This window comes from Alligator sinensis, unplaced genomic scaffold (genome assembly GCF_000455745.1).
Source record: "Alligator sinensis unplaced genomic scaffold, ASM45574v1 scaffold237_1, whole genome shotgun sequence".
Lineage (NCBI taxonomy): Eukaryota > Metazoa > Chordata > Crocodylia > Alligatoridae > Alligator > Alligator sinensis.
Window position 1 is genome coordinate 4,421,188 of NW_005841849.1, and position 26,338 is coordinate 4,447,525.

A 26,338-nucleotide genomic window follows, 5' to 3' on the forward strand; every position below is an offset into this window, starting at 1 on the left:
GGTTCAGACTTCTCATCATACCTGACTGTGCCCAGGCAGCTAAGTGAGTTTGTAACACCAGCTGGCCTAAGAGAGATTACAGATGCACATGATAAACTTGATAGGCAGTGTCCATAGACATTTGGATGTAGCACTCTTCAGCCATAGCAGCAAGTGTTATACAGAGCAAGCATCCTGCATTTTTCACTTCTGTATATGTTTATATTCAGTTGCAACCATCAAAAGATGGTTAGAACTGGTAGCTGTGAATGATGGTTGTAGAACTTGTGGCCTCCATAAAAGTTCTGGGAGAAGTTTGTTTAATCATCTTTTAGACTTTCTGTTTTAAAGAGTGTGAGCCGTAATAAATCATTGAAGGTACAAAGATTCAGATTAGAGATCAAAGAGATCAGGCAAACATGTTGAACAACTTATCAAGGGTTATGTTAGATTTTCTGTTGCTGGGAATTTTACATTGTACATGGATTTTTACAAAAATATTGCTCTAGTTCAGTGGGAGCCACAAATTAAACACTGCACCTTTTCTGAATGCCACTCTGATCACTGTCTTCTGCCCTGTCTGCTGCCCTCCCCACTTTTTTTTTTTTTTTTGCTCCCTGCCCTGTGCTCTCTGCTTGATCTGATTATCTGCTCTTACCCTGTGCTCCCTGTCTTGTCTGCCTCTGTGGTGCCTATCCCTTCCCTGTTCTCCCATGTGCCACACACAAGCTGCCCATGCTACTTGTTGCACCTGTGTTGCAAGTTGGCCACCCCTGCTCTAGCTCAACTGCAGCTATTAGACACGTAGCAGGAGTTAGAGAAATTCTCTGGCCCATGGTATGCAGGAGGTCAGACTAGAGGTTGTGGATGTTTTGGTCTCAAATTCTATACATTCTTAGCAGTTCAAGCATTTGAAGTTAGCTTGAGATGACTGCTATGAATAGGCAAAGATGATAGAATTTTCTTAAAACATCAGTAGCTTACTCAAAGCCTAGTCTGTCAAAGGCAGCTTGCCTGTCTAACCTCAAGCTTTCCAAATATTTTTATTTAGAACTGAACAGATAAACAGGTTCAATGGGAGTTTGGCTTTTGATTGTACACTAGGAAATGAAATGCCTGGGAATAGTGGGCCCTGGCTTGGGCACAAATTATTAGACCAAACATAATAAGAAGCCTGAAGAACGGTGGGATCCAGGAGTGAATTACTTAGATGGCCTCAAATGGAGATAATGACTAGGTTTTGGACTGCAAGCACAAAATCCCAGGTGTAGGGATGGGGAGCAAGCTTTTAGTCTGTTTGGACTTCATTAGGCTTATTAACAGTGTGGTAAATAGCAGGAAATCCATCCTACAGATTTAGTCTGTGCAAGTTTCTGTATAGACTAGATATGTGGTCCAGGTTAAATAAAATTATTTTTAGCCGATTGATTTGCAGCAAATCAGTTTCTTTTCCTTAAGGCCCAGAAACTATAATAGCAACAACATTCTGCTACAGCTTTCCAGAAGAGGAAAGATTGTGAGTTGTTTGAAATCTGTTATTGAAAAGTTCCTGTAAAGTCTGGGGGAAAGTCTTAACTGCTATAGCTCATAGGGAATGGGTCCTTACTCATATGATGAATGTTTCTGACACGTGGCAAGAATGTTGGAAAAAAATACTAAAAAATGGGTCAGACTTGACAAAGAAGTCTTGCATTTGAAAGCTTACCTAACTCTACCCCAACTACATAGTTGGTCCAGTTCAAGTATCACCCAAAGAAATCCATGCCTCTGAAAAAAAATAAGTCACTCCAAAGCTCCCACAGTTGTAAAATGTGAAAGAGTTCATTCAACAGGTAAAGAAAATAATTTGCGGGGGAGCGGGGAGAGGTGAAGCTGAGTTCCTAGAGTCTATTGGGTCTGTTCTGGTGCAGCACTGTACATGAAAGCCTTGAATGATCCAAGGCTTTGTGGTTAGGATTTTTGAGTTTAGTAGGTTGCTCAAGGTTAATACAGGCAAATCTGGTCCAGTAAACTAGCTGTATTATTGTATACAAGCAGCACAGAAGGAAAAGAGAATTTGAGGAAACATATCAGGAAAGCAGAATCGAGTATATAGTCAATTTTTGGGCCTCACCCAAAATTTTGCTTAAGGAAAAGGCTGACAGGCCCAGATTCTGGGCAGCCTATAGAAAACAAAAGATGGCAGGACCAGATTCTGGGCAGCCTATAGAAAACAAAATGAAATCTTATTACCTCAGTAAGTAAGCTGATTCCTGGATGCTGGAGCAGGTTTTCCACACTGGGTCTTTAAAGTGATTATTTGTATTTAGAAGTGGCTCCAAAGGACAGGGCAAAACCTTGCAGACTTTGCTTGGCTGTGAAGGTGGTTTAAAGTGATGGATTTCAGCTTGTGCCATACAGCAGGTGCATTTTGGACACCTTTGAACAAGAAGTGATATACTTACATGTGACTTGTAATAAGGTTAAGGCTTCTAATTTGAACTTGAACCCAGAGAAATATGGATTGTTTTAGAAATGTAACTTCCACTGATTTAAAGACAATTGAGGGTGTACAGGACAGTCTCATTCCTTGCAGGCAGTCTCAGATTGTGGCATTTTGTAAGATTCTTCCCCTAGTGCAGGTCACTTATTTGTGGTTTTGCCAAACTGTTGCACAAGTTGCACAGTGTCCATCTCGGTGGTCAGCAGTGTGTGCTTTGGCATTCTCAGAGTTGAAAGGGGCTCTTGTGACTCTCCCTCTTTTTGGCCTTTCCTTGTTTCAAAACTCCTTTCTTATTCGGACATGGATGCTAGCATCTATGGCATAGAGATAGTATTGACCTAAGAACACAGAAGATTTGAGTGGTTCATCAGAACTCTGTGTGCCAAATGTTTAGTTCAAATGATGATGCCTCAGCCAAAAAGAACACCGCTTCCCTTTCATATCTCTTTCTAGGCTTGGCTGGAAATTGATTAATGGTGTCATCTTTTTTTCTCTCGGGCCTGGAATGTTATGGACCCAGGAAAGAGGGTCTTAGAAATCATCCTGAAAATTTCCAAGTGTTTCCTACCCTATGCCTGCTTTCCTGGTCTTTTCAAGGAACCCTCAAAAGACTGTTGCATCAAGATAGAACACCCTTTCTCTCCTGGTTGTTTATTCCAATGACATATTTATAAAGAGCCTTTCTCAGCCTTCATGCTAGACTAAGCAAGCCCAGACTCTTTTTGTCTTCTCCTGCATTCCAGCTCTCCAGTCCTCTGATTATTCCATTAGTCTTTTTTTTAATGGCAGTTCCTGCTTGCATTCACCAATTTTAGCACAGGTAACTAGAATTGAACCAGAGATGCCAGTGGACCCACTAGGGCCTTGTAAAATGCCACTAACATTTTCCTTTCTCTACTGGGAATACCTTGCCCAATAGGTACACATTGCCTGCTAGGAACACGTTTGCCTTCATCGCAACTGTATCTGATCAGTAGCATGTAGTGATTCCATGATCAAATGATGCACTGGGCTCTCTTGCTCCTCAGTGATTCCCAGCTGTAGCAGAAAGCCTTAAAGACCAAGAAAAAGAATAAGTACAGACAGTCAAAAAGCCCAAGGTTGAATCAATTCAATTTCTGCCTGTTAGTCTATGCTGCATAGATTGAACCAATAAGCAAGTGAACAGACATCCACTTTTGATCCTAGAAATGCAGCTACATGCTTGCAGTGGCCCAGGACAGAAGTTGGGGGGTGCTAGAGCACACCTCCCAGCTAGGTTGGAGCAGACAGCTTAGGCAAGGCTAGCCCACCCACCCTGGGAGGGCGGTTTGCAGTGGAGGGGCAGAGCATCCTGGGATTCTGGGGGGCTGCGAGTTAACTTGAATCTGGCTGGGGTCTGGAACAGAAGTTCAATAAACCGATTTAACTTCAGTCAGTTAAGTCTTATACTACATCCACTCAGGCTTATCTTAAATCAGTGTATGGACATTTTGAAAGTGGTTTATGTGCACTGAACTTCTGTTGTGTTACAGATTTGAACCAGTTTCCAATCACTTATACCGGTTTGTGTGTAATTTCTGTCCTTAGCCTAAATGCACAATGTTGCATTTTCTTCTAAATTTTATCCTATTTCTTGTCCACTGCTCAAGATCATCTAGTTCTTTCTGTATTATACGCTGATTTTTCTTAGTGTTGATGATGTCACCAGCTTCAAGTTATCCAATTTCCTTAGGCCAAGGTCACTAATGAAAATATTAAACAGGATCACTAAGTCTTGAGAAACTCTACTTGAAACCTCCCTCCAGCCTGCATGGCCTTTCAAGACCACCTCTTGTCAATGTCCTTTTTAGTCAATTACCCTCTTTACAACTCTTGTCTTGCACCAATTTCCCTCTTTTCTATGTTACCTAATAATTTCTCTTGTGGCATCATATCAAACAATTGATTAGAATCTAGATAAATGAGATCTATTGCATTTTCATTATCCAGAAAATCAGTTATCAAAAAGATGTCAGGTTAGCACAGTGATTCTGAACCCTTGAGATTGTTTCAAGGGTGCTGTGAGGTCTCATGAAATGTTAGCACTGTTTGATGTGCAAACATGGTTCATAAGATAAATGCAGCGATTTCAAACAGGAATCCATAGTGTTAAAAGTGTTCTGCCCACCTGTGGTTTTTACTGCATTCTTTGCAACAGAAGAATTGTTCTATTATTTTTCCATAGTCAAAATTAAGAGCTGTCATTTTCTCAGGGATGTTGTAAGTCAAAAAAGGTTCAGAATCACTGATCTAGCATGATCTGTCTTTGGGACAGTGCATTTTAGTCTATTTTCCATTAATCCATCTATTTTTAAAATTGTCCTTCCAAACATGTTATAAAGCATTACACACAATTGATACCTCTCAATAAGGAATTCCTAATTATATAATTGGATGTGAATCTCTCCCATTCTCTTTTTTGACTTCTGCATATCATCCTTTTTCATCTTTGAACTCTGGGTTCTGGTTATCTTCATCTCTCTTTTTGAGGGGTGAGCTGCACTTGTCTTCTATGCCACCTCATATTCTGTTTCTTCCTGGGTTTTTTTTAATCCTTTCTCCAGTACAACAAACCTTTTCCTCAACTCTGTTTCTCCTTCCTTAGCTAGTTTCTTCCTCTGTCTTGCTCTCACAGAAGCATGTGACTACAGATCACCCTGCTTGTCTACAAGTCTGTCCTGCCCAAAATTAGTTTATTAAGCAAACCTTGAGTTCTTTTCTCTCCTCAAATCTCTGGCATCATCACCAGTTGCATAGAGCTCCAGTCTTCAGATTTTTCTGCTCCATGAATTTTACCCAGCAACACTTCATACATGATAAGCTGTCAGGTACCCACTCCAGGGTGATGCACATTTGTAGCTTCTGCATCCCATTGTCTCCTTTTCCCTGTCCTTACCTTTTTAAGAAGAAAAAAATCTCAGACTCCTACACATGCTTCCATCATGCTTGATGTCACTGGTTGTTTTGCTTTTTAAGCTTTTTGTCTAGGTCAGCTCTGCCCCCTCATTTAGGCTAAGCAGTTAACCATCCATCAGTTGTGATCAAAAGCACTGAATTTTGAATGTGCTATTAGATTCAAGGCTTTTGGCCTGCTCGCAGCACACAGGGTCAAATAGACTTGGCAAGCTATGAACACCAACCCAATGAACCACCATGCCATGGGCAGACAGACAAATTCCTTTACCTCCAAGGGACAAGGACTGCTCCTTCCTCATCTGGGACAATTTTTTCCACTTATTCCTCACTGTTTTCTGGTTCCCTTGGTCCTGGAAAGAAAAGAAAGAAAGTGAAAATTTACTTTACTTGGACAGTCACCAGAGTCCTTTGAGATGTGGTGTTAGTATTTGTTCTACCACACCTCCTTGAGCCTTCTATAAAGTGTGGTAACACTGGGATTCTGTGTTGGTAAAAAAATGAAGGGTCGATGATCGCACACTGTCCCTCATGTTCTTGGAAAGGGGGAGCGTGAGGTCTTGCAGGGCACAGATGCCTTTCCAGTGAACACTGCTGGGTAAGGAATATTCCTAACCAACACATGCCAGAGAACTCCATTTACTGTATTGGCAGATGACTTCTTTCTTCCACAGGTCAGTGGGAAAGAAGCTGTAGAGAAGCTTAGCTTTACCACAGTGCAAAGACCCATGGAAAATGCCCCCAGAAATCTCGATGCCCTACATAAGTGAGTGCTGTGCCAATGTGGATGCTATAGTTCAAGAGTTATTTTTTTCCAGTGGGGCTGTTTTAATTAAAGGACCCTTTATTCAGGGAAGCTACTTGAGCATAGCTGAATCAAGTTAACTGTGCAACCAAGACAGACCCTGAGAGATTATAATCTTAGGTCTGAATGTTTAGTGCTGTCAGGATGACCTTGTGGTCTGTTTTCAGCACATTGCTAGGTTATAAAGCTCGTGGGGCACTGTAGGACAGAGTCCAAAACTGTGACTGTGCAGGGACACCACTCTGGGAGATCTCTAGTTCCAGGTAAATAACTTTTTTCTTCATTTTCACTGATTAAAGGTTGCTGCAGATTGCGCTTAGCTAGGTGAATTGCTTTTGTAGGGAATACTTCATTCGGTGAATTAAACCCATCATTGGGTTTGCGCATTATTCACAAAGCTATTGATTTTGTTTACAAACTTGTTATGCAAATATGTTTCAGCGGAAGGATTGTTTGCAGGCTGTTTGCTACTGCGGCATGGGTGCAGGTACAGCGATTTAGGTCCTCGATCTGGCTTGCTTTGTGTGTGCAGTGCAGCCTTGACTGGTTGATCCACAGAGGACATGAGTCTCTCATGGATCCTGGGTTGTTCCTCTTACTGTAGAAACTTGGGGAAGGTAGCAGGAGGTTTAGCACTAAAACTCCCTGGTTTAACTCTCAGGGTGTTGGCCAGGGTAGAGGTGCATGACTCATCAGAAGACTATTTGGTTAGTTGTCTTGCAGCTGTTAGAAGGCGAATGTCCATATGCTCTAATAGCAGCATATACTTTATGAAGTCATTCCAGTGGAAACATAGAGCTAATTACATCTTCTCCCTGGTTTTGAGAGGACTACAAACAGATTATCGGCTCTCTCTCCTCCTTGGCTAAAACATGCCACGCTACTCTAGTGCAGTCAGCTTTAAAAAAGCCTGAATTAAAAACAAACCCATTTAACCATGGGCCCCTCCAAATGTTGAAAGTATTTAAAGCAGTTCCCATATTGCTATCTTTTCATGGTGTTTTAACACCTGTATTTATATCTCATATTTTTAAAGCAATGATTTCCTTACCTGTGGGAAACAGTACAGACATATGATAGGAAACTCTTGGAACTGAACATTAATTTTTTCTAAGCAGGATCCCATGTAAGAAGGTCTGGAGGTCTCAGGTTTGGTAATTAGAAATGAACAAATGTTGAAGAGAACAGGAGGAACTAGGGAAAACCCGGCTCTGAGCCTGTAGTCATGAGTTTTCTCTGAGCCGCAGAAATGCAAGGGATGGAAAATAGAAGCTGAAATGATTCTTTTCCTATATTGAATCCGTTACGTTGTCGGAGTTCTAAGTTACCCGCATTCTCCACGAGCTGCTGTACTCGGCTGTGTACATTAACAGTGCGGGGAAGTTCTTGGATCTTTTTCTTTTTAGCTCTGTAGTCCTATTGACAATATTGAGTGTATTAATGGAGTTGACATTCAAATAAGGTATTAATGAAGTCAGTGCTCCATTACCAGAAATGTAGTAAAACCAAAGCCATCTTTGGCAAAGATGTTAGGTGATCACTGCAGCCAATATCATGCTTAAACTGTTAAAGACAAACTAAGTAGCCTGGAGGACTGTTTCTGGAAAGAATTCACTTGTGCACCTAAAACAGACTGAATGACTAGGGACTGCTGCACTGGAGCACAATAAGTAAAAGGCTGGGTTCCTTCCCTGTTGTAAGCCAGACAGCAGAAGACATGTGAACCTAACTCTACCTGTTGCAGATGGATGCACTAACCTCTTGGCTAATGTGGGGTGGCATATTATTTGCCCTAGTTGTGTTACATTTATTGAAAGGGAGTTAAGGCATTACTAAAGAGTGACTCTCTTACTTGGCACAGACCTGGACATCAGGTGTCAATAGTGAAATTTGTACTCACGTCTTCTATCCTAGGGTCATACATTAACTGCACAGCCGCTGTGACAGAGTTCTTTGCAGCCTGTAGCTTGACAAATAAGAGCAGTTGCCTGTCTTGGGGGAAACCTTTCTATCTTTCCTGCACCATGCTTATCCTGAACAGCATCAGTAGAAAACTGCAGATTAGAGCCCAGTGGTTATTCTTATTGCCTGAGGCCTCAGGGGATGTGGGTTCAAACCTCAATTTAGCTTTGTCAGGTAGTGCTACGCATTGGAAGGAACACACTGTGACAAAATGGAGCCTGGTGAGCTGGAGTATACTAAGGGAGCTAGGGATTATAATGGATTGGCAGCTGCATATGAATGCTTTCTTGGAAAGAAGCCAGTACCACAATGAAATGGACGACCCACCTGTTAATAGTCTACTCAACTCCATTTTTCTAGGATTCCTGTCCCCAGAGTAGTTGTTTTGCACTGTAAAAGTGGCTGCAGTTGTTTTCCTTTGCCTACCAAAACTTTTGAGGTCTGACTGAGCTCTGCAATTCTTGGATTAGGTTATTAAAAATGAACAAATGAATCTGTTGTCACATTTGCCTTTGCAGAGATGCATGGGAGAGGGAAACCAGTGTAGGGAGCTGGGTGGTGTGCAGAATACATGAAACAAATGGAGGGAGTGGCCGAGATCTTGGGTTTGTCATCTTCTAGGACACTTCATGTTCCTGGAATAACTGCTAGGCTTGAGTGCTGCTGCATAACAGGGGACTCCTTTGATAAACTGCTCTATCTCACTCTTCTGGGGATACTGCGGCTTTTAACCTCAGTGGTGCAAGGAGCTTTGCTTTGTTTTGCTACATTGCCTGTAACAATGCAAGATAGCCTGACTTAAACTCTCTGCTGTGCTTTCTTACAACTGTTTCTTTTGTAGGTGTCCCTTTTTTAAATACTGTTACCAGTGTGGACGGTCTGTAGGGGTCCGACTCATGCCTTGCATTCGCTGTTTTGAAATCTTCACTTGCAGCAAGTCTTGCAAAGTAAAATCGTGGAATGAACGTCATAGGCGAGAGTGCTTAGGAGCTACAGGTAGGTTTGACAGATGTCCATGGTGCAGGAAAGCAAGGGGGAATGATATGTGAATGCTGAAATATATTGCTTAAGTGAATGGCCTATATTTAATAGCAAAGTGAAGTGTACAGTAGGAACTAAGAAAAGTTTAAATCCATAACATTAGGTTTAAAGCATCATAGTTTCATAGTTACATAGTAGCTAGGGTCAGGAGGGACCTGAACAGATCATCTAGCCTGACCCCCTGCCACAGGCAGGAATGAATGCTGGGTTCACAAAACCCCAGACAGGTGATCATCCAATCTCCTCTTGAATTTGCCCAAGGTAGGGGCGAGGACCACTTCCCTGGGAAGTTGGTTCCAGATTTTGGCCACCCTAACTGTAAAATATTGCCTTCTGATCTCTAACCTAAACCTATTCTCCATCAGCTTATTACCATTGTAATTCCATCAGCTTATTGCCATTGTAATACCATTACCATCAATTTACCTTGAATAGGCAGAGTTTCTATTAAACCTGTTAGATGTGAGTTATTTGGTATTATAGCAGTATCACTGATTGCAACATAGGAGACTTTTTAAAGATGATGTGCTGAAGAAAACACCTACATTATAGACATCTGTGCCAAAGCACTCCTCCCCCCCGCCCACACACACCTCAGTCAACCTAACTAACCAGGTTATGTGGATTGGAGCATTTAGCTCTGAAAACATTTTACTCGCCCTTATACACTGTGGGGAAAATAAGTCAATGTCCTCCAAAGTCCCCTTCTTTGGTTCAGGGAATTATAAATACCATATGACTCTTGGCAACCCTTGTAGTCTACAAATTTGTAATCTAAAAATGAAAACAACTAGACTCCACAACATGAAAAATTCTACACATCAGAAGACAAGCAGTAAGCTATGTTAGATGTGCATGTGCTTGAGTGAATGAGAAATAGCTGAACCATGAAATCACAAATATATAACAGAGTTGTCATTTTATGGATGAGCTATATGTTCCCTTGAGGTCCATATTAAATATGGACCTTCAGCTTCAGTTAGATGAATGAAACAAAGCATGCATGCTTCTTTTAAGGGTCCTTGGGCAATTTGAACAAGAGACAATTATCCCAGTTGCAAGCTTGCCAGGATGTAAGCTTTAAATAAGTTTGGCTTGCTTGTGGTAAATGTTCCTTTTCAGTTGAACAAGACACTGTGCTTTTCTTCCTTGGCTGTCCTAAACTGCTGCTGCATTGCTGTGGGCTTTTCATTGTAGAGGTGGCAGCTGCATTTCATTGGCTGTAGGCTTGTTTCTGTAAGTCCATGCTATATATGAGGTATATGTGTGTTTGTAAATGCGTTAGAACAGTGGTCGCCAACCAATGTTCTAACTGTCTATATAGCATGGACTTACAGAAACAAGCCTACAGCCAATGAAATGCAGCTGCCACCTCTACAATGAATGATGTTGGGGCCCCTTGTGGTAGATCTTGGAGTCAATCTGAGGCTGGGGTGGGGGGGCTGAGTGCCCACATGCATGCATGTGTGCCCCAACCCAGCAGGTCAGTCCTTGGGGGAGGGAAGGGGCAGGGGCTAGATCAAGGCCCCCACAGTGAGGGACAGTGCTGCAGAGGCAGGACCAAGGGGAAAAGGAGTGGGGCCCCAGCCAACTGGGATTTACCTGCTGGGGAGGCGCGCTCCCAAATCATTTTTTCTCCCTCTGCCTCAATTTGCACCCTCCCCACTTCCCACCCCACAGACTTATTTGCTGGGCAGGGGAGGAGGGTGGCAGCGATACACAGTAGATCTTGGGTTGGTTTTAAATGCCAGAGGTGATCTACTTAAAAAGGTTGGAGACCACTGCTTTAGAAACATGTGGCAGTACAGCCTTTATATTCCATGCTATATTGTTACTACTTCTCCTTTAACACATGTGGGATGGAAGAGAGAAAGTTTTAAGGCACTGGTTCTCAACCTTCAGACTTGTGCACCCCTCTATAACTTTTATGAATTGAGCACCCCTCCCCCCCCATTTAAAAAACTAATTTATTTTAGTGCTCATCTGCTTGAAGTGGGGTTGGAAAACAGAGGAGGAGCAACCAGCAGGGAAGAGCCTATACTGCAGTGACTGGGGAGGAGAAGCAAGTGGCTGGAAGGGAAGACCTGCACTTATCTGCACACTGGAGCCTGTACTTATCTCACTTATTTCCTCTCTCTCAGAAGCACCTTTCAAAAGCTATCATGGGAAAATCCCTGGTTTAAGGAAAGGGAGATACTAGAAAGAATTATAGTGCCAGTACCACTTGATGGCAATAAAAACCTCTGTCAAATAAAATGGCAGGTGTTTGCTGGAAAACAATTAGAATGCATTCACCAAAAAGCTACTACACAGTAACCCCAGCAGGATTTGATTCATAGTAATTGATGGAAGTCACTCATCGTGGTGTCCTGTGACCAGTGGGGTCCCCCAAGGCTCTGTCCTTGGACCCATACTGTTCAACATCTTCATTAATGATGTGGACACTGGAGTCAGAAGCGGACTGGCCAAGTTTGCCAATGACACCAAACTTTGGGGCAAAGCATCCACACCAGAAGACAGGCAGGTTATCCAGGCTGACCTGGACAGGCTCAGCAAGTGGGCGACCACAAGATGAACATGCGCCTGCAATGCGATGCGGCGGCTAGTAAAGCGACCAAAACGCTGGCTTTCATCCATAGATGCTTCTCAAGCAAATCCCGGGACATCATTCTCCCCCTGTACTCGGCCTTAGTGAGGCCGCAGCTGGAGTACTGTGTCCAGTTTTGGGCTCCACAATTCAAAAAGGATGTGGAGAAGCTTGAGAGAGTCCAGAGAAGAGCCATGCGCATGATCAGAGGTCAGGGAAGCAGACCCTACGATGACAGGCTGAGAGCCCTGGGGCTCTTTAGCCTGGAAAAGCGCAGGCTCAGGGGTGATCTGATGGCCACCTATAAGTTTATCAGGGGTGACCACCAGTATCTGGGGGAACGTTTGTTCACCAGAGTGCCCCAAGGGATGACGACTAGGTCGAACGGTCACAAACTACTACAAGATCGTTTCAGGCTGGACATAAGGAAGAATTTCTTTACTGTCCGAGCCCCCAAGGTCTGGAAGAGCCTGCCACTGGAGGTGGTTCAAGCGCCTACATTGAACACCTTCAAGAGCAAACTGGATGCTTATCTTGCTGGGATCCTATGACCCCAGCTGACTTCCTGCCCTTTGGGCGGGGGCTGGACTCGACGATCTTCCAAGGTCCCTTCCAGCCCTAATGTCTATGAAATCTATGAAATTTTGACTACAATAAAACTGAGTTCTTTGCCAAACAGCATGATGCTGACCTTGCTGAAACATGGCAGGCTTATTTGGTTCCTCTGCATAAATGCTATGGCCAGGTAGGTATAGTAGTCCAATGTAGGCAAAGGCAGGAGAAAGGACCTTAGCTGCACCAAAGTACTGGTAACCTCCGCTTAACATTGCTTTGCTTAGCACTGTTTTGCTATAACACTTGTTTTACATTGATACCCAATTCCACTTTGCACTCAGTGAGTTTTGTTATAACACTCATGGGCATCATAATGGGAAAATTGGTTTTGCTTAACGTTATTTTGCTTAACGCTCGGTTTTCCGGGAACCAGTTGAGAGAGCTAAGCAGGGGTTGCCTGTAGTGAGGACTTCATGCAAATTAACTCTTTTTTTCCCCACAAAGTAAGTAAAAAAGCAGCAACCAAAAAGCCATGGCTGAAACAGAATGTCTCCCGTTTCACTTCTTCACCCATGTGGCTGCCATGTGATCCAAATGCAGTGCAAGAATAAAAGTGGGATGCAGGAGAACAGAGAAGGACAAGTGAGAGTGGATTCGCCATTGTGCTGTACCTGCAGTGCTTAGCTGTGCTTGAGGGAGTTGGGGACAGTTTAGGATTGCTGCTTTATAAACACCAATAGTGTATGGTTGAGTCTGAAATCTGCAACCTGATTTTGAAATTTGGTTTGGTTTGGTTAGAGTTTTTATTACTTCTGATTATATTCTAGGATTCTGGAGAGTAGGTTTGGATAAGGTAATTTTCTCCAGAATCCTAGAATAGAATTTTTATTATTTCTGATTATAACCAAACTTCAAAATCAGGTCAGCAGAGAGCAAGCCCAGAAGAAGCACAGTCTGCTGTTAATATTCTTTGGATCTTTCCCCCTTGTGACAACTCAATGACTTTGGCATTTGACGAGTGGTTGAACAAGCTCTTGTGCCTGTCTAGAACTGACATCCTTTGTGTAATTTGACATCACCCACCTCACCCCCTGGGAGCAGTCTGACCCATCTGTTATTCAGGGAGCTAGGAGAGGCCCTTCATTTATGACAACAAAACATTTAAATGCCAAACTTTTGAAATTGATGAAAAATGGCAAGTTAAGGGGGATCATCAGAGACAAACTATCAAGGGAGTGTAAATATATGTATGCATGGCATACTGCAGTCAAAGGCCTTAGCCATTGGTTTGATTCCAGCAGAGATCAGTGTAAGGCTGCTGACTACAAAAACTGAACATAGCAGGAACAGACCTCAGATTATGACAAAAAAGGTAGCTCGTGAATGCCAAAATATTACTGATTTTCTGGAATACAGTATAGCAGATGACTATGAGAAAACAATGGGCACCTGCACACTTGGTGTAATTTTTATGTGTATCTAAGGACAAAAAAATATCCATGGAGCTGCACCTTTTTGGAAATGGTTTCTTTGACAAATTGTAGTTGCCAGACTTCCTGAAGTGGCACTTGTCAGTTGCATAGTGGGAAGCTTGGTTTTGCCAGAAACCTTTTAAATGAGTTTGCTGATGAGAGACCAAGCATATGCAGGCCATTGTTTCTTTTTTTCCTTAAATGTTAGTGATGTAATGCCTCCATGGAACAAGCTAAAGGGGTAATAGTCCTGGAAACTGCAGAGCTCTGCTCACTCAGAGGTATCCTAGAACTGCCAGTTCCAACCCAAGAAATTCCAGCAGGCAATATATTGTCTCTGAGCTCATTCCATTTTTGATCCTCTACCCAGAGGTGAGATTGTCATTAAAATAAGTTTTAGTTGTGCCAGTTGCAGACATGGGTTATGAAAGGGTAGCTAACTCATTGAATAATGGTTAGCGGCTAGCTTTTAGATGTTGGTGATGGTTACTTGTCTTCCAACTTGGCTACACTTGCTGTGGTGATTTAGAAATGAAAATATCCACATTTCACAACCAGATCAGCCAGCAGAGTCAACCAGGAAGCATACTTTTAATCTGTTCTGACAAAGATGCAGAGAACGGGCACCTAGTTATCTCTAAACATTCTGTGATACAGAATCCATGATGGCAGTCCTTCTCATGAAGGAGGCATTCATCGCTGAAGCATGAGGACATCCTCCTACAAACAGTTATTTATAAAACAGGACCTGCACAATGTAGATCAGTGCGTTCCAGAGAAGGAAGTGTAACTGTTGAATACATTTCACAGTTCTACACTGAGCACACCAAATCATTTAATGGTGTTTTCTTTAACTGAAGAGGCAGACCAAATTAGATGCACATCAGTGTGAGAGATGATCAGTGAAAAGTTGGCGTGCTCTTTTAACTTTCAAAAAGTCTTTGGTTAAAGACAAAAATGTTCCCTTTTGGTCATTTAAAACTCACGTTTGTATTTGCAAATCTGTGTATTCCCTGTACAGAGTTTATGTAAAAACATTTATCCAAATACAAATATAGTAGAGAACATAGAAAGTTATTTTTGTTACCAGGGCTTAATTAAAATAAATTTTGTTGTATTTAGTTGTATTTATGGCTGCTAGCAACTTTTTAAAAACTAATATGTATAGTTTGGCAGACCTCTTTGGTCCCTTTAAGCATTTGCAGTTTACTCTTTTCACTGATCATCCTGAAATGTCTTTGCACCTTGTTTTATTGCTGCTATAGAGGGTTCAACAATAACAGATTCTGAGCAAGTCAATTTATATTCTGAGGGGGAGGCTAAGTCAGTTGCAACTGCTAACATCCTTTACTGCAGAAACAAATATTTTTATTTTATTTTGGCCTTTTGTCTCCTTTACAATGATCATCTTAGTGGGACTCCATTTATTGTCAAGAACAGTGTGATTCAAAATTTTAAACCATCAGAATCTATAGGAATTTTTCAGTGTTTATTTTACAGCATTAATTACTAAGGTGTTTGATAGAGATTTTTTTCCCTAATTAACTGAAGTTTATTTCATAAAAAGAAAACTATGAAGATTTTCTAAGCAAAGGCCCCAGCATAACCAGTATCCCAGAAACATTAATTGTTGCTCAGAGAGAAATTGCTGTAGAGAGACATGTGTTTTTATAGCTGCTTTTAAATGAAGACAAGTAAAAAGCTCTTACCTTTTGAATTCTCAGCTATATGTACTGTAATGTGAATTCCACCTATCAATACCCCGATGATTGATTGTGTGTGCGCGTGTTTTTTTTATTAATTGAATAGTATATTAGTGGTGTCCTTTATCCTCTTGAATATTCAGAACAGGCTGGTTGGTGCAGCCCAAAATAAAAAGCAATAAACCAGATTAAAAAATCCCAGAAGTAACCTTAACTCAACCTCCCTAAACTGAATAACACAACTCAACCCCTGGAAGACCCCTCAAACTGGAAAAAACATTTCTTTGTCACTTGTAATTAAGAAAAATAAGTGAAAGCAGACTTCAAGGGCAGTCCCAAAGTGCCTTCTAAGATATTTGAATTTAGGTGCATTGACTTATTATGAGAGACACAAGAAAAGAAAAATTAAAGTACCACCTTTCTTTAAATAGTGCTCATGTACCATGTATTCTCCCATGATTAGTAGCATACGGGTTCTAGAAACTTCCCATGTAACAGGGGTCCCATCCTAGTTTTACATTATGTAGGAAAATATGACCATATTAGTGGAAACTTTTATAAAGCCAGGAGAAGGAGCTAGTGGCCACATTCCTTTTTCAACATATTTGCTCTTTTTTGAAGTGCCAGCTGTATACTGTTTGACTCATTCCCTTTCAGCTTGCATATGGGCTGTATCGTTGAGATATTTAGGACTAGAACAAAAGGATTTCTTTCCCTCCAGTGACACAGACTTAGATGATAATGTAGGAAAGTGCCTCAACAAAGGATTGGTTTACAAAGGACTGGCTCAAGTCGCATATTTTGAAAGCATCATAGATTAGAGCCAGGACACATGCTTGGATACTGTACCCAAGCCTGCTTCAGCTGTCAAAGAGAGAAAGCTGAATGCCTTGCTATAGCAACTGGGCCTTGGAGGAGATTTGGAGTCTTCTGAAGTGAAGCTCCATCTGTTCGTTTGTCTTTTTGCATATCTGTCCTCTTCAGCTTCTTTCGGGTGATACCTTTTCAAACCTGGGATCTCCTGCTGCTGTCACACTGGAAGTGACGTGTTTTATTAGGCATGCATCTGTCCTTGCCATTATGTCTTATTACATTTGATAAGGAATGAAGTGCAAAGGAGCAATTGCTATTGAATGCCATCACCCAACTGCCCTCGCTCCTTCAGGAAGTTATATACCACTTACCTCTCACTTGCCAAACTAACTCAAGGTTCAATACTTCTACCATCTTATACTTCTGTACAGTTCACTGTTCCAGGAAACCAAGCACTTACTAAGACGCAAATTCTATTTTTCATTTTTACAGACAGACAGAGTAAGACTAAGTCAGGTATTTCAAAAGACAACCAGAGTCCGGCTGGCAGAAAAGGAAGAGATGGGAAAGGTGGAGGAGAAAAAAGAGGGGAGAGAGATGGATCAAAGATGAAAGACAGAAGAGAAGGCGGAGAGAGGAAAGGTGGAAGAAAGGGAAGAGAAAGGAAAGGCGTAATAGAGGTCTACAAGAAGGGTGACAGGAAACCAAGACTGGGTCAAGCGCATGAAGCGGCCAGTGCCTGGCCAGATCTACCTTATACTGGGAATTATAGTTACAATTAATCCTACTTGAGAAAAACAAAACAAAAGAAAAAGTGCATTGAGTAATTTGAGCTTGCATTACCTGCCTTTATCAGTAGTAGGACACTAATAATACAATTATGATAAGATAACTTAGATAACTGTCTGCATGTTCTAAGAGTCTTCTCTGGTTTTATTTACATACTTATATTTGGCTCCTTCTCCAGCCAGGCATATAAATATACAACTGCAGGCTCAACATGAGTAACATTCATGGTCAGAGTTTGTAAAGATATTCATGCCCCTGGAATGGCCTGACTATATTTCACACAGACTAGGACAATTGCTCTTTGTCTAGCCTTCATTTCCACTTAATGTTAAATGGTTACTTGGTTAAAAAGTTACACTACTTTACACTGATGTTGTTAATTGATTAACCAAACCTTTGAAAGATGACTTATTCTTAAAAATATTTTTAATTGAAACCACTGACGGGGACACACACACATCCATGTCCAGAGAAGGAGAAGTTGATGTCCTGAATCAAAGAACATCTCAAATGTTCTCACCTGCTACATTTTATTCAGTACTGCTGAAGTACAGGACAGTCCTTTTTTATGGAAGTTGCTGAGGAAATGCATCTTGAAAGAAGGTAAGGTATAAGGTTCAGTCCCCACCTTACTTAAGTCAGTGGGAGTTTTGCTGTTGAGTTTAATGAGAGCAAGATTCAGTGATAATTGCAGATGGTGGCCAACCCTTGTTTGTGAGCGGGAATCAGGCCATTACTCTTCAATGTGCCTTTATGTGGTGCTGTGTACAGGCCGCTTCTGTTGCATCCAATGTGTGGAGGTCCAGGTGCTCAGCAATTCTGAAAAGCATATCCTGCCTGTTTTAGGTGCTGAACTAAATTTGTGCTGTTTACAAATGTTTTAAAATAGCTTTCCTCTCTTTATTACAAAAGACACACAGATACACACACAGTTACTAGGCAGTTATTATAAATAGGATATTGAAAGGAAATTACTACTTTGTATATGATCACCCATATTTATAGCTATGCATCTGTGTAGAACAGTGTGTGTAGGGTCGGAATAGCTCTAACTGCAGAACTGATACTTATTAAATAAAGAAATAAACTTTGCAGAAAGATTGTGCTCGTTGCTCTCAGTCTTGTGCATTTCTGTGGATACCTGGTTAAAAAACTGTGGCATTAACTCAGTTTCTTTTCTCTTTACATGTAACATGTACAGCTGTGTTCACTCATTTCTGGAAATGAATATTGTGTGTGGATAGGAACACAAGGTCTAGTTCAACTTCATTTTATTTTATGGGAGACTGTCTTCCTGAGATAAATAATCCGTACTCAGTCTAGTGGGATGGAATGCTCTCTTGCTTTGAGTTCACTTTGTAAGAAGGGGGAAGAATGTAGTAGTGAATTATTAACACTATACTTTGCATTCTAAACTGTTAATCTGTGGTTGTGACCCTATTTAATCTAGGCGCCTTTCCTGTAGGAAGTTCTTGACACTGTTACATCCCAACATCTCAAGACTCTTCCTCTCTCTCTAACCCTTGCAAAATATTTTTTAGCATGTTTGCTTTTATGCATGTTGTGTGTCGAAGTAACTCTTAGAGGTGTTCCTGTACATCATACTGGACTGATTGTGTGGCAAGCTCACCTTCCCAATGTCCGTACCATACTGTTAACCCAGTGAGCAAACCACAGGCTTCAGTCTCTACAGCCATCAGATATCTGACATCTAGACAGTTTAAAAAATGCAGAAGAAATAAAACTCACCTATAAGAGGTGGCACCAATATCAATTTAAGTCTCCAGCCTTTTTATTTATACAAGGATTCAAAGAACATATTTCAACTTTAGATAAACAGTGCAAGATAGTTACAAGTACCTTGGTAACAGAAAGAAATATATAACTGGCCAGCTATGCCAATAAGTGAAATAAATCTTATGCCTGCAGAAATGCATTTTTAAAGCAAAGGTGTCCTTTAGATATTTTTGTTGTACCTTATCCCTTAACCAAGCCCACCAAAAAACAATAGGTTGTTTGTCATTTGTAAATGATAAATATCTGTATTCTTGAAGCCTTTAATCCCTCCTCAGTTCAAACATACAAATTATGGCACAAAAGAGCAGGCTTAAAGACAGAGACAACTGCAAATCTATCACGCCATTTTTCTGGTTCTCCAATTTGCTGGGACATGGGTGCTCATCTGTAACTCATGTTCTTTCCTGAATTACTGAATACCATCACATCCCTTAAGGAATAAGGATTTATTTTTTATCCAAACACCAAGCAGTGCTATCTTGATACCAGAGAAGCAAATCTTCTTTCCCCTGCACTCCCCCAATCTCTCTTCAAAAGCGACAAATCCAAAGCAAGTCCTACTCCTTCGATACAGGATGCAGCACTTAACAAGAGATTTCCACAGGGCCAGGGACTGTCTGTGAATTACAGATCTCAAGCAGGCTGACAGCAAACTTGCACTGCATAGGAGAGGAAAGGACGCAGAGATAGATTTTCCCTTTAAGTTTCTTTTCTGTTGTGGATAGCAGTAGCTGACTAAGACATTTCTAAAACAAGGCTGAACGTGGAACACATTCCTGCATCATTTTAAAATCTCCTCTTTCTAAAGAGCATACAGAATTTGGCTGCATTTTTTTTTGCATGTAGCCTTTTCCATGCTTCAGAACCTCACTGAGGAATTTACATAATGAGGTGTGTTCAAATGCAGACTTGGTGCGGGGGAGCGGGGAGAGGCTAAAAATCACTGCACTAGACCAGTAAAGCAATATGTATTGTGCCATAGTTCTACTAGCAAATACATTCATTTTAAATATATGACTTGTAGGAAGCTGCTCTATAGATTTTGATGGGTTTAGTAGCATCATTTTTCTTTAATCGACATTCAATGCCAGGGAGGCTCACCTTCCTTTTAGATTTAACCTCCCTACCAAATCAGATCAAGTTCAGCTTTAAGAAATGATGGGACTAACGGGAATACAACAAAGGAATGAAATAAGAGTTACAACTGGCTGTGCAAAGGCAGGTACAGTTTGGAACAATGAGGCACGCCAAACTGGACCAAGACTGCCTAGGTTTGAGGATGCATCAACACAAGTCTCAGGCCTTGCCCCCAGCTGGGTTGGGTATTGCTGGAAATTGTCCAATGACATGTACGAAGTCTGCATGGACAAGGGGAATGATGACTCTCCTCCATTTGCTTTCTTGCAGCATCCCTCCCCCCAGTCCCGTCTCCAACGCTGGATTCTCACGTTCATTGCACATTCCATAAACTGACTGCACAAGTCAAATTCTGCTTTTTCACCAAATCTTAAATATGAACACACATTCCCTCCCCCCGCACCCTCCCTATGACAGACAGAGAAGTGCCTGAAAGTCTGCTAAACCTACGTATGCTTAAACACAAGAAATGTTTTTTCTCCCCCAGAAATAAAAAACACAAAAGTAGACAAAAGTAAGAGCAGAGCCCAAACATAGGGTTCACTATTTCCCAAGAGTCACTAGGACTGCAGTGTTTCTAGAAAAAAAACCCACCTTTGCTAGGAATATGTCTCCAGAGGATGCTTACTATATCTGTGAATCAAACAAGCTTGCTAGGGAACCCAAAACACACAGCTCTACAAACACAGACACCCCTACGGACATGTATGTATATTGCTACATCATTTGTTGACAAAAACCAACCCATTTGTTGAATCCACTTCTGGCAATCAAATTCTAGGCTACAGAAAAGTACTGGCTAAGAGGAGGCTGTGCTGTTTGGAAGCTCTAGAAGCAAGCCTGGTTGATCCACTCACTCAGTGTGTGGCTGCAGGTAAGTCACTTGGACTGCTTGCTTTCTATCGTGAGCAATGCAGTGGGACAGTTGTTGGGACAAAAGCAGGAATTTACTTAAAAGAACAGATTCACCTGGGCAACCGAACTGCCCAAGGGTGAATACATAATAACCCACCAGCCTCCAATTCTTATAACTCAGTTGCTTTGGGTGCCACTACAATATGTGAGACTTCACAAAACAGCTCTTTCCAACGATCCCTTTGGTAAAAGGTCACTGTTGTCTTTGTAAATAAAGAAAAGGATTCAGCCTCTTTGCTGTGGAAACGCCTCTTCAAATGATGAACGTCACCATGCATACTTTCATCTCAGTGTTGCACAGAATGGTATCGTGTTGCAGTTATAGATTAGGCTATTGACGGCTTTCCAGGTACCATGCAAAATTCAAAGCTCACTCCCATTTACTTTAATGTAGGAGAACTGGTATTTCACTATTATGAGATGTAATAAAGAAAACTACTGTTGTACTTGTAAGGAATGGGACTTTTGCCTCCTGCTTTCAAATGGCTAGGTATTGAGTCTCCTTGCTACATGAAGAATTAGTCAAAACTCCTACATCAAAAGGAAGTGAGTGAAGGATTCTCTCTGCCTCCTTATGAAATACATGGGAAAACCATGGCAGCCACCGAACAGAGCACTTTGAGTGCTGAGAGTGTCTTTTAGGTAAAAAGTCACACTATTCTAAACCTCTGTTGTGTTTTAGGTGTTAACATGGTAAGTAGCATTCTCGGCTAGAGCTGTATAACAATAATGGGTAAATTGCATATGTCACTGCAGTCTATCACCTGGCGTCCCTTTGAGGATTACCCTTCCTTTTCCCCAGTCTGTCTTTCTCCAAAGGCTTGTTTCAGGCCCCAGAGAACCTATTAATGGCAAATAATGAAATTAAAAAAATGAGGTATGGAAAGAAGGGCCCAGCATTCAGAAAAGACCAATAAAGAAAAAAACGGCTCTAGCACTGCCAGATATCACAAACAATCGAGACCTTTTTTCTCCCTCTTTTTTTTTTGCCAAGATGAATTAAATATTGTCCATTCTTTCTTTCTTTTTTTTGTTTTGGCAAAGTTAAGACCTCAGCCACAGTCTCTTTCATGGCTGTGCAAGTAAGTTACCGCCATAAGTACTGCATTGCCATGACAGCCATAGAAAGGAAGATTAGGAAGGAGGAAGGCAAAGATTTGCTGCTGGCCCCATTTACACCCCGTCCAGACTGGTTAGGAATTGCATGTGTTCCTGGTTGTCTGGTGCTGGAGCTCTTAGAAAGTCTTTTACCGCAGACTTCATCAGGACAGCCGTCACCGCTCCCAGAGCCACTCATGTCATCACCTACGCAGAGGAAAACACAGGGTGAGGTTGGCAACTGCTCAGTGTGGAAAATGCCTTCAGGTCAAGATAGCCCCTGGTTCCAGGAGCTAATATCTCAACCAGGCCAGTGCAGAGATGATGGGATGCCTCAGGCATCTGAGAGGAATGAACAACACTGAGCCCCTCTTTTTCTCTGCAGTCCCATGAATGGTCTATTTGCGCATCAGTATGTGCGTGCATGTACACATACACAGAGGATACGTGCACTTGAAAGAACCTGGCATGGTAGTGAAGCTGGTGGGTGAACCAGCTGCTGTTCATGAGTTTATGTAACTGCCATCTACATGGCAGAGGCACCAATGAATCATTTAGATTCCCCCTCAAACAAGCACTGGTAACAAACTACATTGCACTCTGGGTAGAAAAAAGACACTGACAAACTCAAGTATCAGCTGTGGTGGGACGTGTTCTGTCCCAGGGTATCTACTTTACTGGGTGAAACACAGATTGCTATTGTCCCACATCCCTTGCCTGGGGATTCCCTGCAGCCCCTGCTGCCCCACCACTCCTTGCCAGGACCCACGCAGGGTCAAGTGCTGACCTGTGCCTCACGTGGAGACATGAGTCAGCGCAGGTCCCAGCACGGGGTGGCATGGAGGTGCAGGGTGGCATGGGAAGCCAGCAAATCCCTGGCATCCCATGCCTCCATGCCAGGACCCATGCTGGCTCATGCTTCCCCCATGAAACATGGGTCCGTGCAGGACTCAGTATGGGTCTCAGCACGGAGGCACAGGGCACTAGGAATTGCCTAGCTCCTGCACCACCCCACACCTCCTTTCTGGGACTCACGCTGACTTGTTTCACAAGGAAACAGATTGGTATGGAGTGGCATGGGAGTCCCTTGTGCCCCATGCCTCCACATAGGACTTCCCTATGCTGCCCCCTGCCCCTTCATGAAGCACAGGTTGGTGGTTTTCCCACTTACACAGATGCATCAATGGGTACCCCAGGGGCATGTCTAGGTGAGCAGGAAAGCTGCGCAGGTGCTCCAAGGGCCTGAGGGGCCTGATTCTGCCCTAAGAATTCCTGGGGTGCACAGGATCAGGCCCCTCAAGCCCACCAGGGAGGATGGCTGGAGATCAATGGCAGCTCTGGGCTGACAGCACTCTCCCACCATAAGTAAATAGACATTCACTATAGTTAAGTAGCACAAATTCTCACTACCATCTGTTGTGGCCACTTGGGCATTTGTGGCACAACAAAAAAGTGTGGACATCTGTTTTCTTTCACTTTGTGCTGCCATAAAAATTCTTACGGTGGCACAAAGGCAATGTCTATTTCCACTCTCTGAAGTGCAGAGGGGATCAGCGTAGGGGCTTCTGCACAAGGGCTGGGCTCACAGCAGCCGGCACCAGTCAGGACATGGGCAGCTGCTGCCTGCTGGGGGAGGGGAGGGGAAGTAGTAAGTGGGACTCTGAGCAGTGTAGAGTTCACCTACTCAGGCTTGTACGTGACAATGGTGGGTTACCTCTCACTCAGATTACTGGAGTACCTTCTAGGATATGACAACATAAAAAACTGGGACAGAATCGGTTTGCTTAGGGTTTTGAAATGTATGTCCTGCTTTGAGAGAGTGATGATGGTCCAACAGGCGCTCCAAACAGGATCCTGGAATTGATGAGCCATTTAAAACAGTGAAAGAAGGAAAGCCCAGTCTAATTCAAATCCTAATTTCCACTAAGAGCCCATATGTGCACCAGGCAGCTTGCCATTGTTTCTTTTTAATGAAATGTCTGGTGCAATATTAATGATTTATGTACAGAAGAATCTTCATGTTTGGAACGGCACAAGAAAACATTAAAAGGGCAGAGTTTCTCTTGAGACTCTCCCTCCTGTAGAAAAATTTTGAAGATGAATTTAAAAGGAACCACAAGCTTTAGAAAAGTCTGTACATTACCCTACACAGCATGGCAGATTGGCTCATGTTGAGCTCTGAGCCACTGCGGCTAGACTATTATCAGCACCCAAGCTAAATAGCTTAAGTTATCTGGCTATCTACTCCACTAGTCCCCTCTGCGAGTTCAGTGGAGACAGGCCCTGTTTCTGTTTCTAAATAGCTTTATCCCTACTTTCTTCATGCAAATGACATGCCGAAGGCTTTTTAAGAAGCAGGTTCAAAAAGTCTGAGAGCAAAACACTTTTCTCTGGGGAGGATTGTTAATTGGCTGAGATGAACAGCATGGCTTTGGGTTACATTGCAATAATAGCACATGCGGTTTTCATGGACAATTCAGCTAATTGTTATGGCATCTGCAAACAGTCTTTAATGCAATAGGATGGAAAGGTATGCTCCTGGGATTTGTTCATTTAAAAGGACGTGTCCAGAAAAATGTTGGTTCCCTTGCATTTTGGGATGTAAGAGAATTCAAAATTCAGAACTGCCTATGTGACTGGGCAGCACCAGGCAGCAGGAAAAAATTCTTCATGGGTGCTAAAGCTTACATGAAACACTGAGTTTGAATATGGCCACAACCATTTCAGCCTTATCCCTTAGTTGATTTTGCCTTAATAGAGCAGTAGGCTCTACATGTTTGACAAAACAAAAAAGAGGTAGCAAGGAGGCAATGCTCATTAGCTGAGATGCAAAATCAAAGGCTTTCCATTCCACAGTGGCAGGTCTGGTGAAAGCCAAATAAGACATTGTCTTTCTCTGGGTAAGAGGAATAGTTCTGTGGAAGGTGAGGGTAAGATGTTGCTAACCATCATCAATGCAGTGCTGTCAGTAATGCACTGTACTCTGCTGTTCTAATGTTGTTTTGGATGCTGGGATTTAAACATGCACATTCCTTCCCATAACAGGGACCAACAGGCTTTATGGAATCAGGCCTTATACATTCTTTAAGGCAAGGCTTGCATCATACCTAGTATGCGGAAAGTGCTAATCCATTTTGGATGGTACTGAAATGATGCAATAAAACAGAGAATAAGCCACAAAGTTATTACAGAAAAATGTGTAAAAACTTTGTGGCTGGTTCCCACTGCACCATAAATTGAACATGTGACCAGCACTGATCCCAACCCAGGGTACAAAACAGAGCCTTGAAGGGCTTGGATAGACTCCTGTGGCTGGGAGTGCCAATCAGCTGATCAGGGCTGCCAGCCACAGGAGCACATGAAGCCCTTAGCTCTGATGCACTCCCATGGCCTGGAGTGCCCATCAGCTGACTGGTGTTCCCAGCCATGGGAGCACCAAGCAACCTACTTGCTACTTGTTGGTGTGGGGCAGCTGGAGATAATGATCCTGGGCTTCTCCTGCACTGGCAATATGGCAATGTGGTCTACACTGGCAATATGGTCTGATTCCTGATCCCACAATCTTACCTCCTGCCCTGCATGTGTGGCATGGCAGGAGGTGTGATTGTTGGGATCGTGGATCAGATCCCATCACGCCCTTGATTAAATGTTAGTGGCCTCAGATATTGCTTATCATTTCTAGTCTGCCTGCACCTCTGTGCTCATTCCTTGGGGTTTCTGGCATACTCACTTGCATCCTGGAAATCCACATCATTCCCGTTGTATGCATTGCGCAGGCGGTTGGTCATGATCTTTAACTGCATGATTTGCTGACGGATGGTCATATCTGGTTTGGTGATGTCCACCTCCACCTCTGGATTATTAATCTGATTGGCCAAACCATCTCCCATCACCTCTGGTAGATACCTAAAAAGGGAACCAGTGTGTTGATAGTTCTTTCCCAGAGCAGACTGTTCACTTTCTGGCATTATGGATGCTATAACAAAAAACAATTTACTGTCCCTAGGATGCTGATACCAACAATTTCTCTGTGGTACCTACTTGCACTCTTAACACTGCCTCCTCACATTGCTGGGTTGCTTGTGTTTCTACTTAAGCTCCTATACAAGGCACCTTCTCATTTCCCACCTGTTTAGTTGCAGAGATGTCTTGGGCACTAAAAGTAATGCGGGGCCTCTGCTCAGTGAACACAACTAGATTCCAGGGTACTACACCAAGCACTGAGCAAAACTGGGTTGCAGCTCTACACCAGGCAGCAGGTAGAGCAGG

The 26,338-nt window shown here is 42.5% G+C and overlaps 2 protein-coding genes across 8 annotated transcripts in view; one reads left to right on the plus strand and one right to left on the minus strand.

Annotated features, from left to right (window-relative positions):
• ANKMY1 (ankyrin repeat and MYND domain containing 1) overlaps nt 1-26,338 on the plus strand; it is an 87,179-nt gene that overhangs the window by 46,124 nt on the left and 14,717 nt on the right. For 3 of the 4 annotated variants that reach the window (XM_025209819.1, XM_025209830.1, XM_025209837.1), the window contains 2 exons: nt 9,004-9,158; nt 16,826-20,560. In XM_025209819.1, the coding sequence (XP_025065604.1) occupies nt 9,004-9,158; nt 16,826-17,115 (445 nt within the window). In that variant the 3' untranslated portion in view covers nt 17,116-20,560. Of the gene's footprint in view, nt 1-9,003; nt 9,159-16,825; nt 20,561-26,338 lie in introns of those variants that run through there. The other variant, XM_025209822.1, reaches the window with a different exon arrangement.
• The window catches only part of GPC1 (glypican 1), a 276,986-nt gene continuing 269,540 nt past the window's right edge, over nt 18,893-26,338 (minus strand). For all 4 annotated transcript variants that reach the window (XM_025209857.1, XM_025209859.1, XM_025209847.1 and 1 more), the window contains exons 8-9: nt 25,800-25,975; nt 18,893-22,276 (exon numbers count right to left, since the gene is read on the minus strand). In XM_025209857.1, the coding sequence (XP_025065642.1) occupies nt 22,059-22,276; nt 25,800-25,975 (394 nt within the window). In that variant the 3' untranslated portion in view covers nt 18,893-22,058. The remainder of the gene's footprint in view (nt 22,277-25,799; nt 25,976-26,338) is intronic.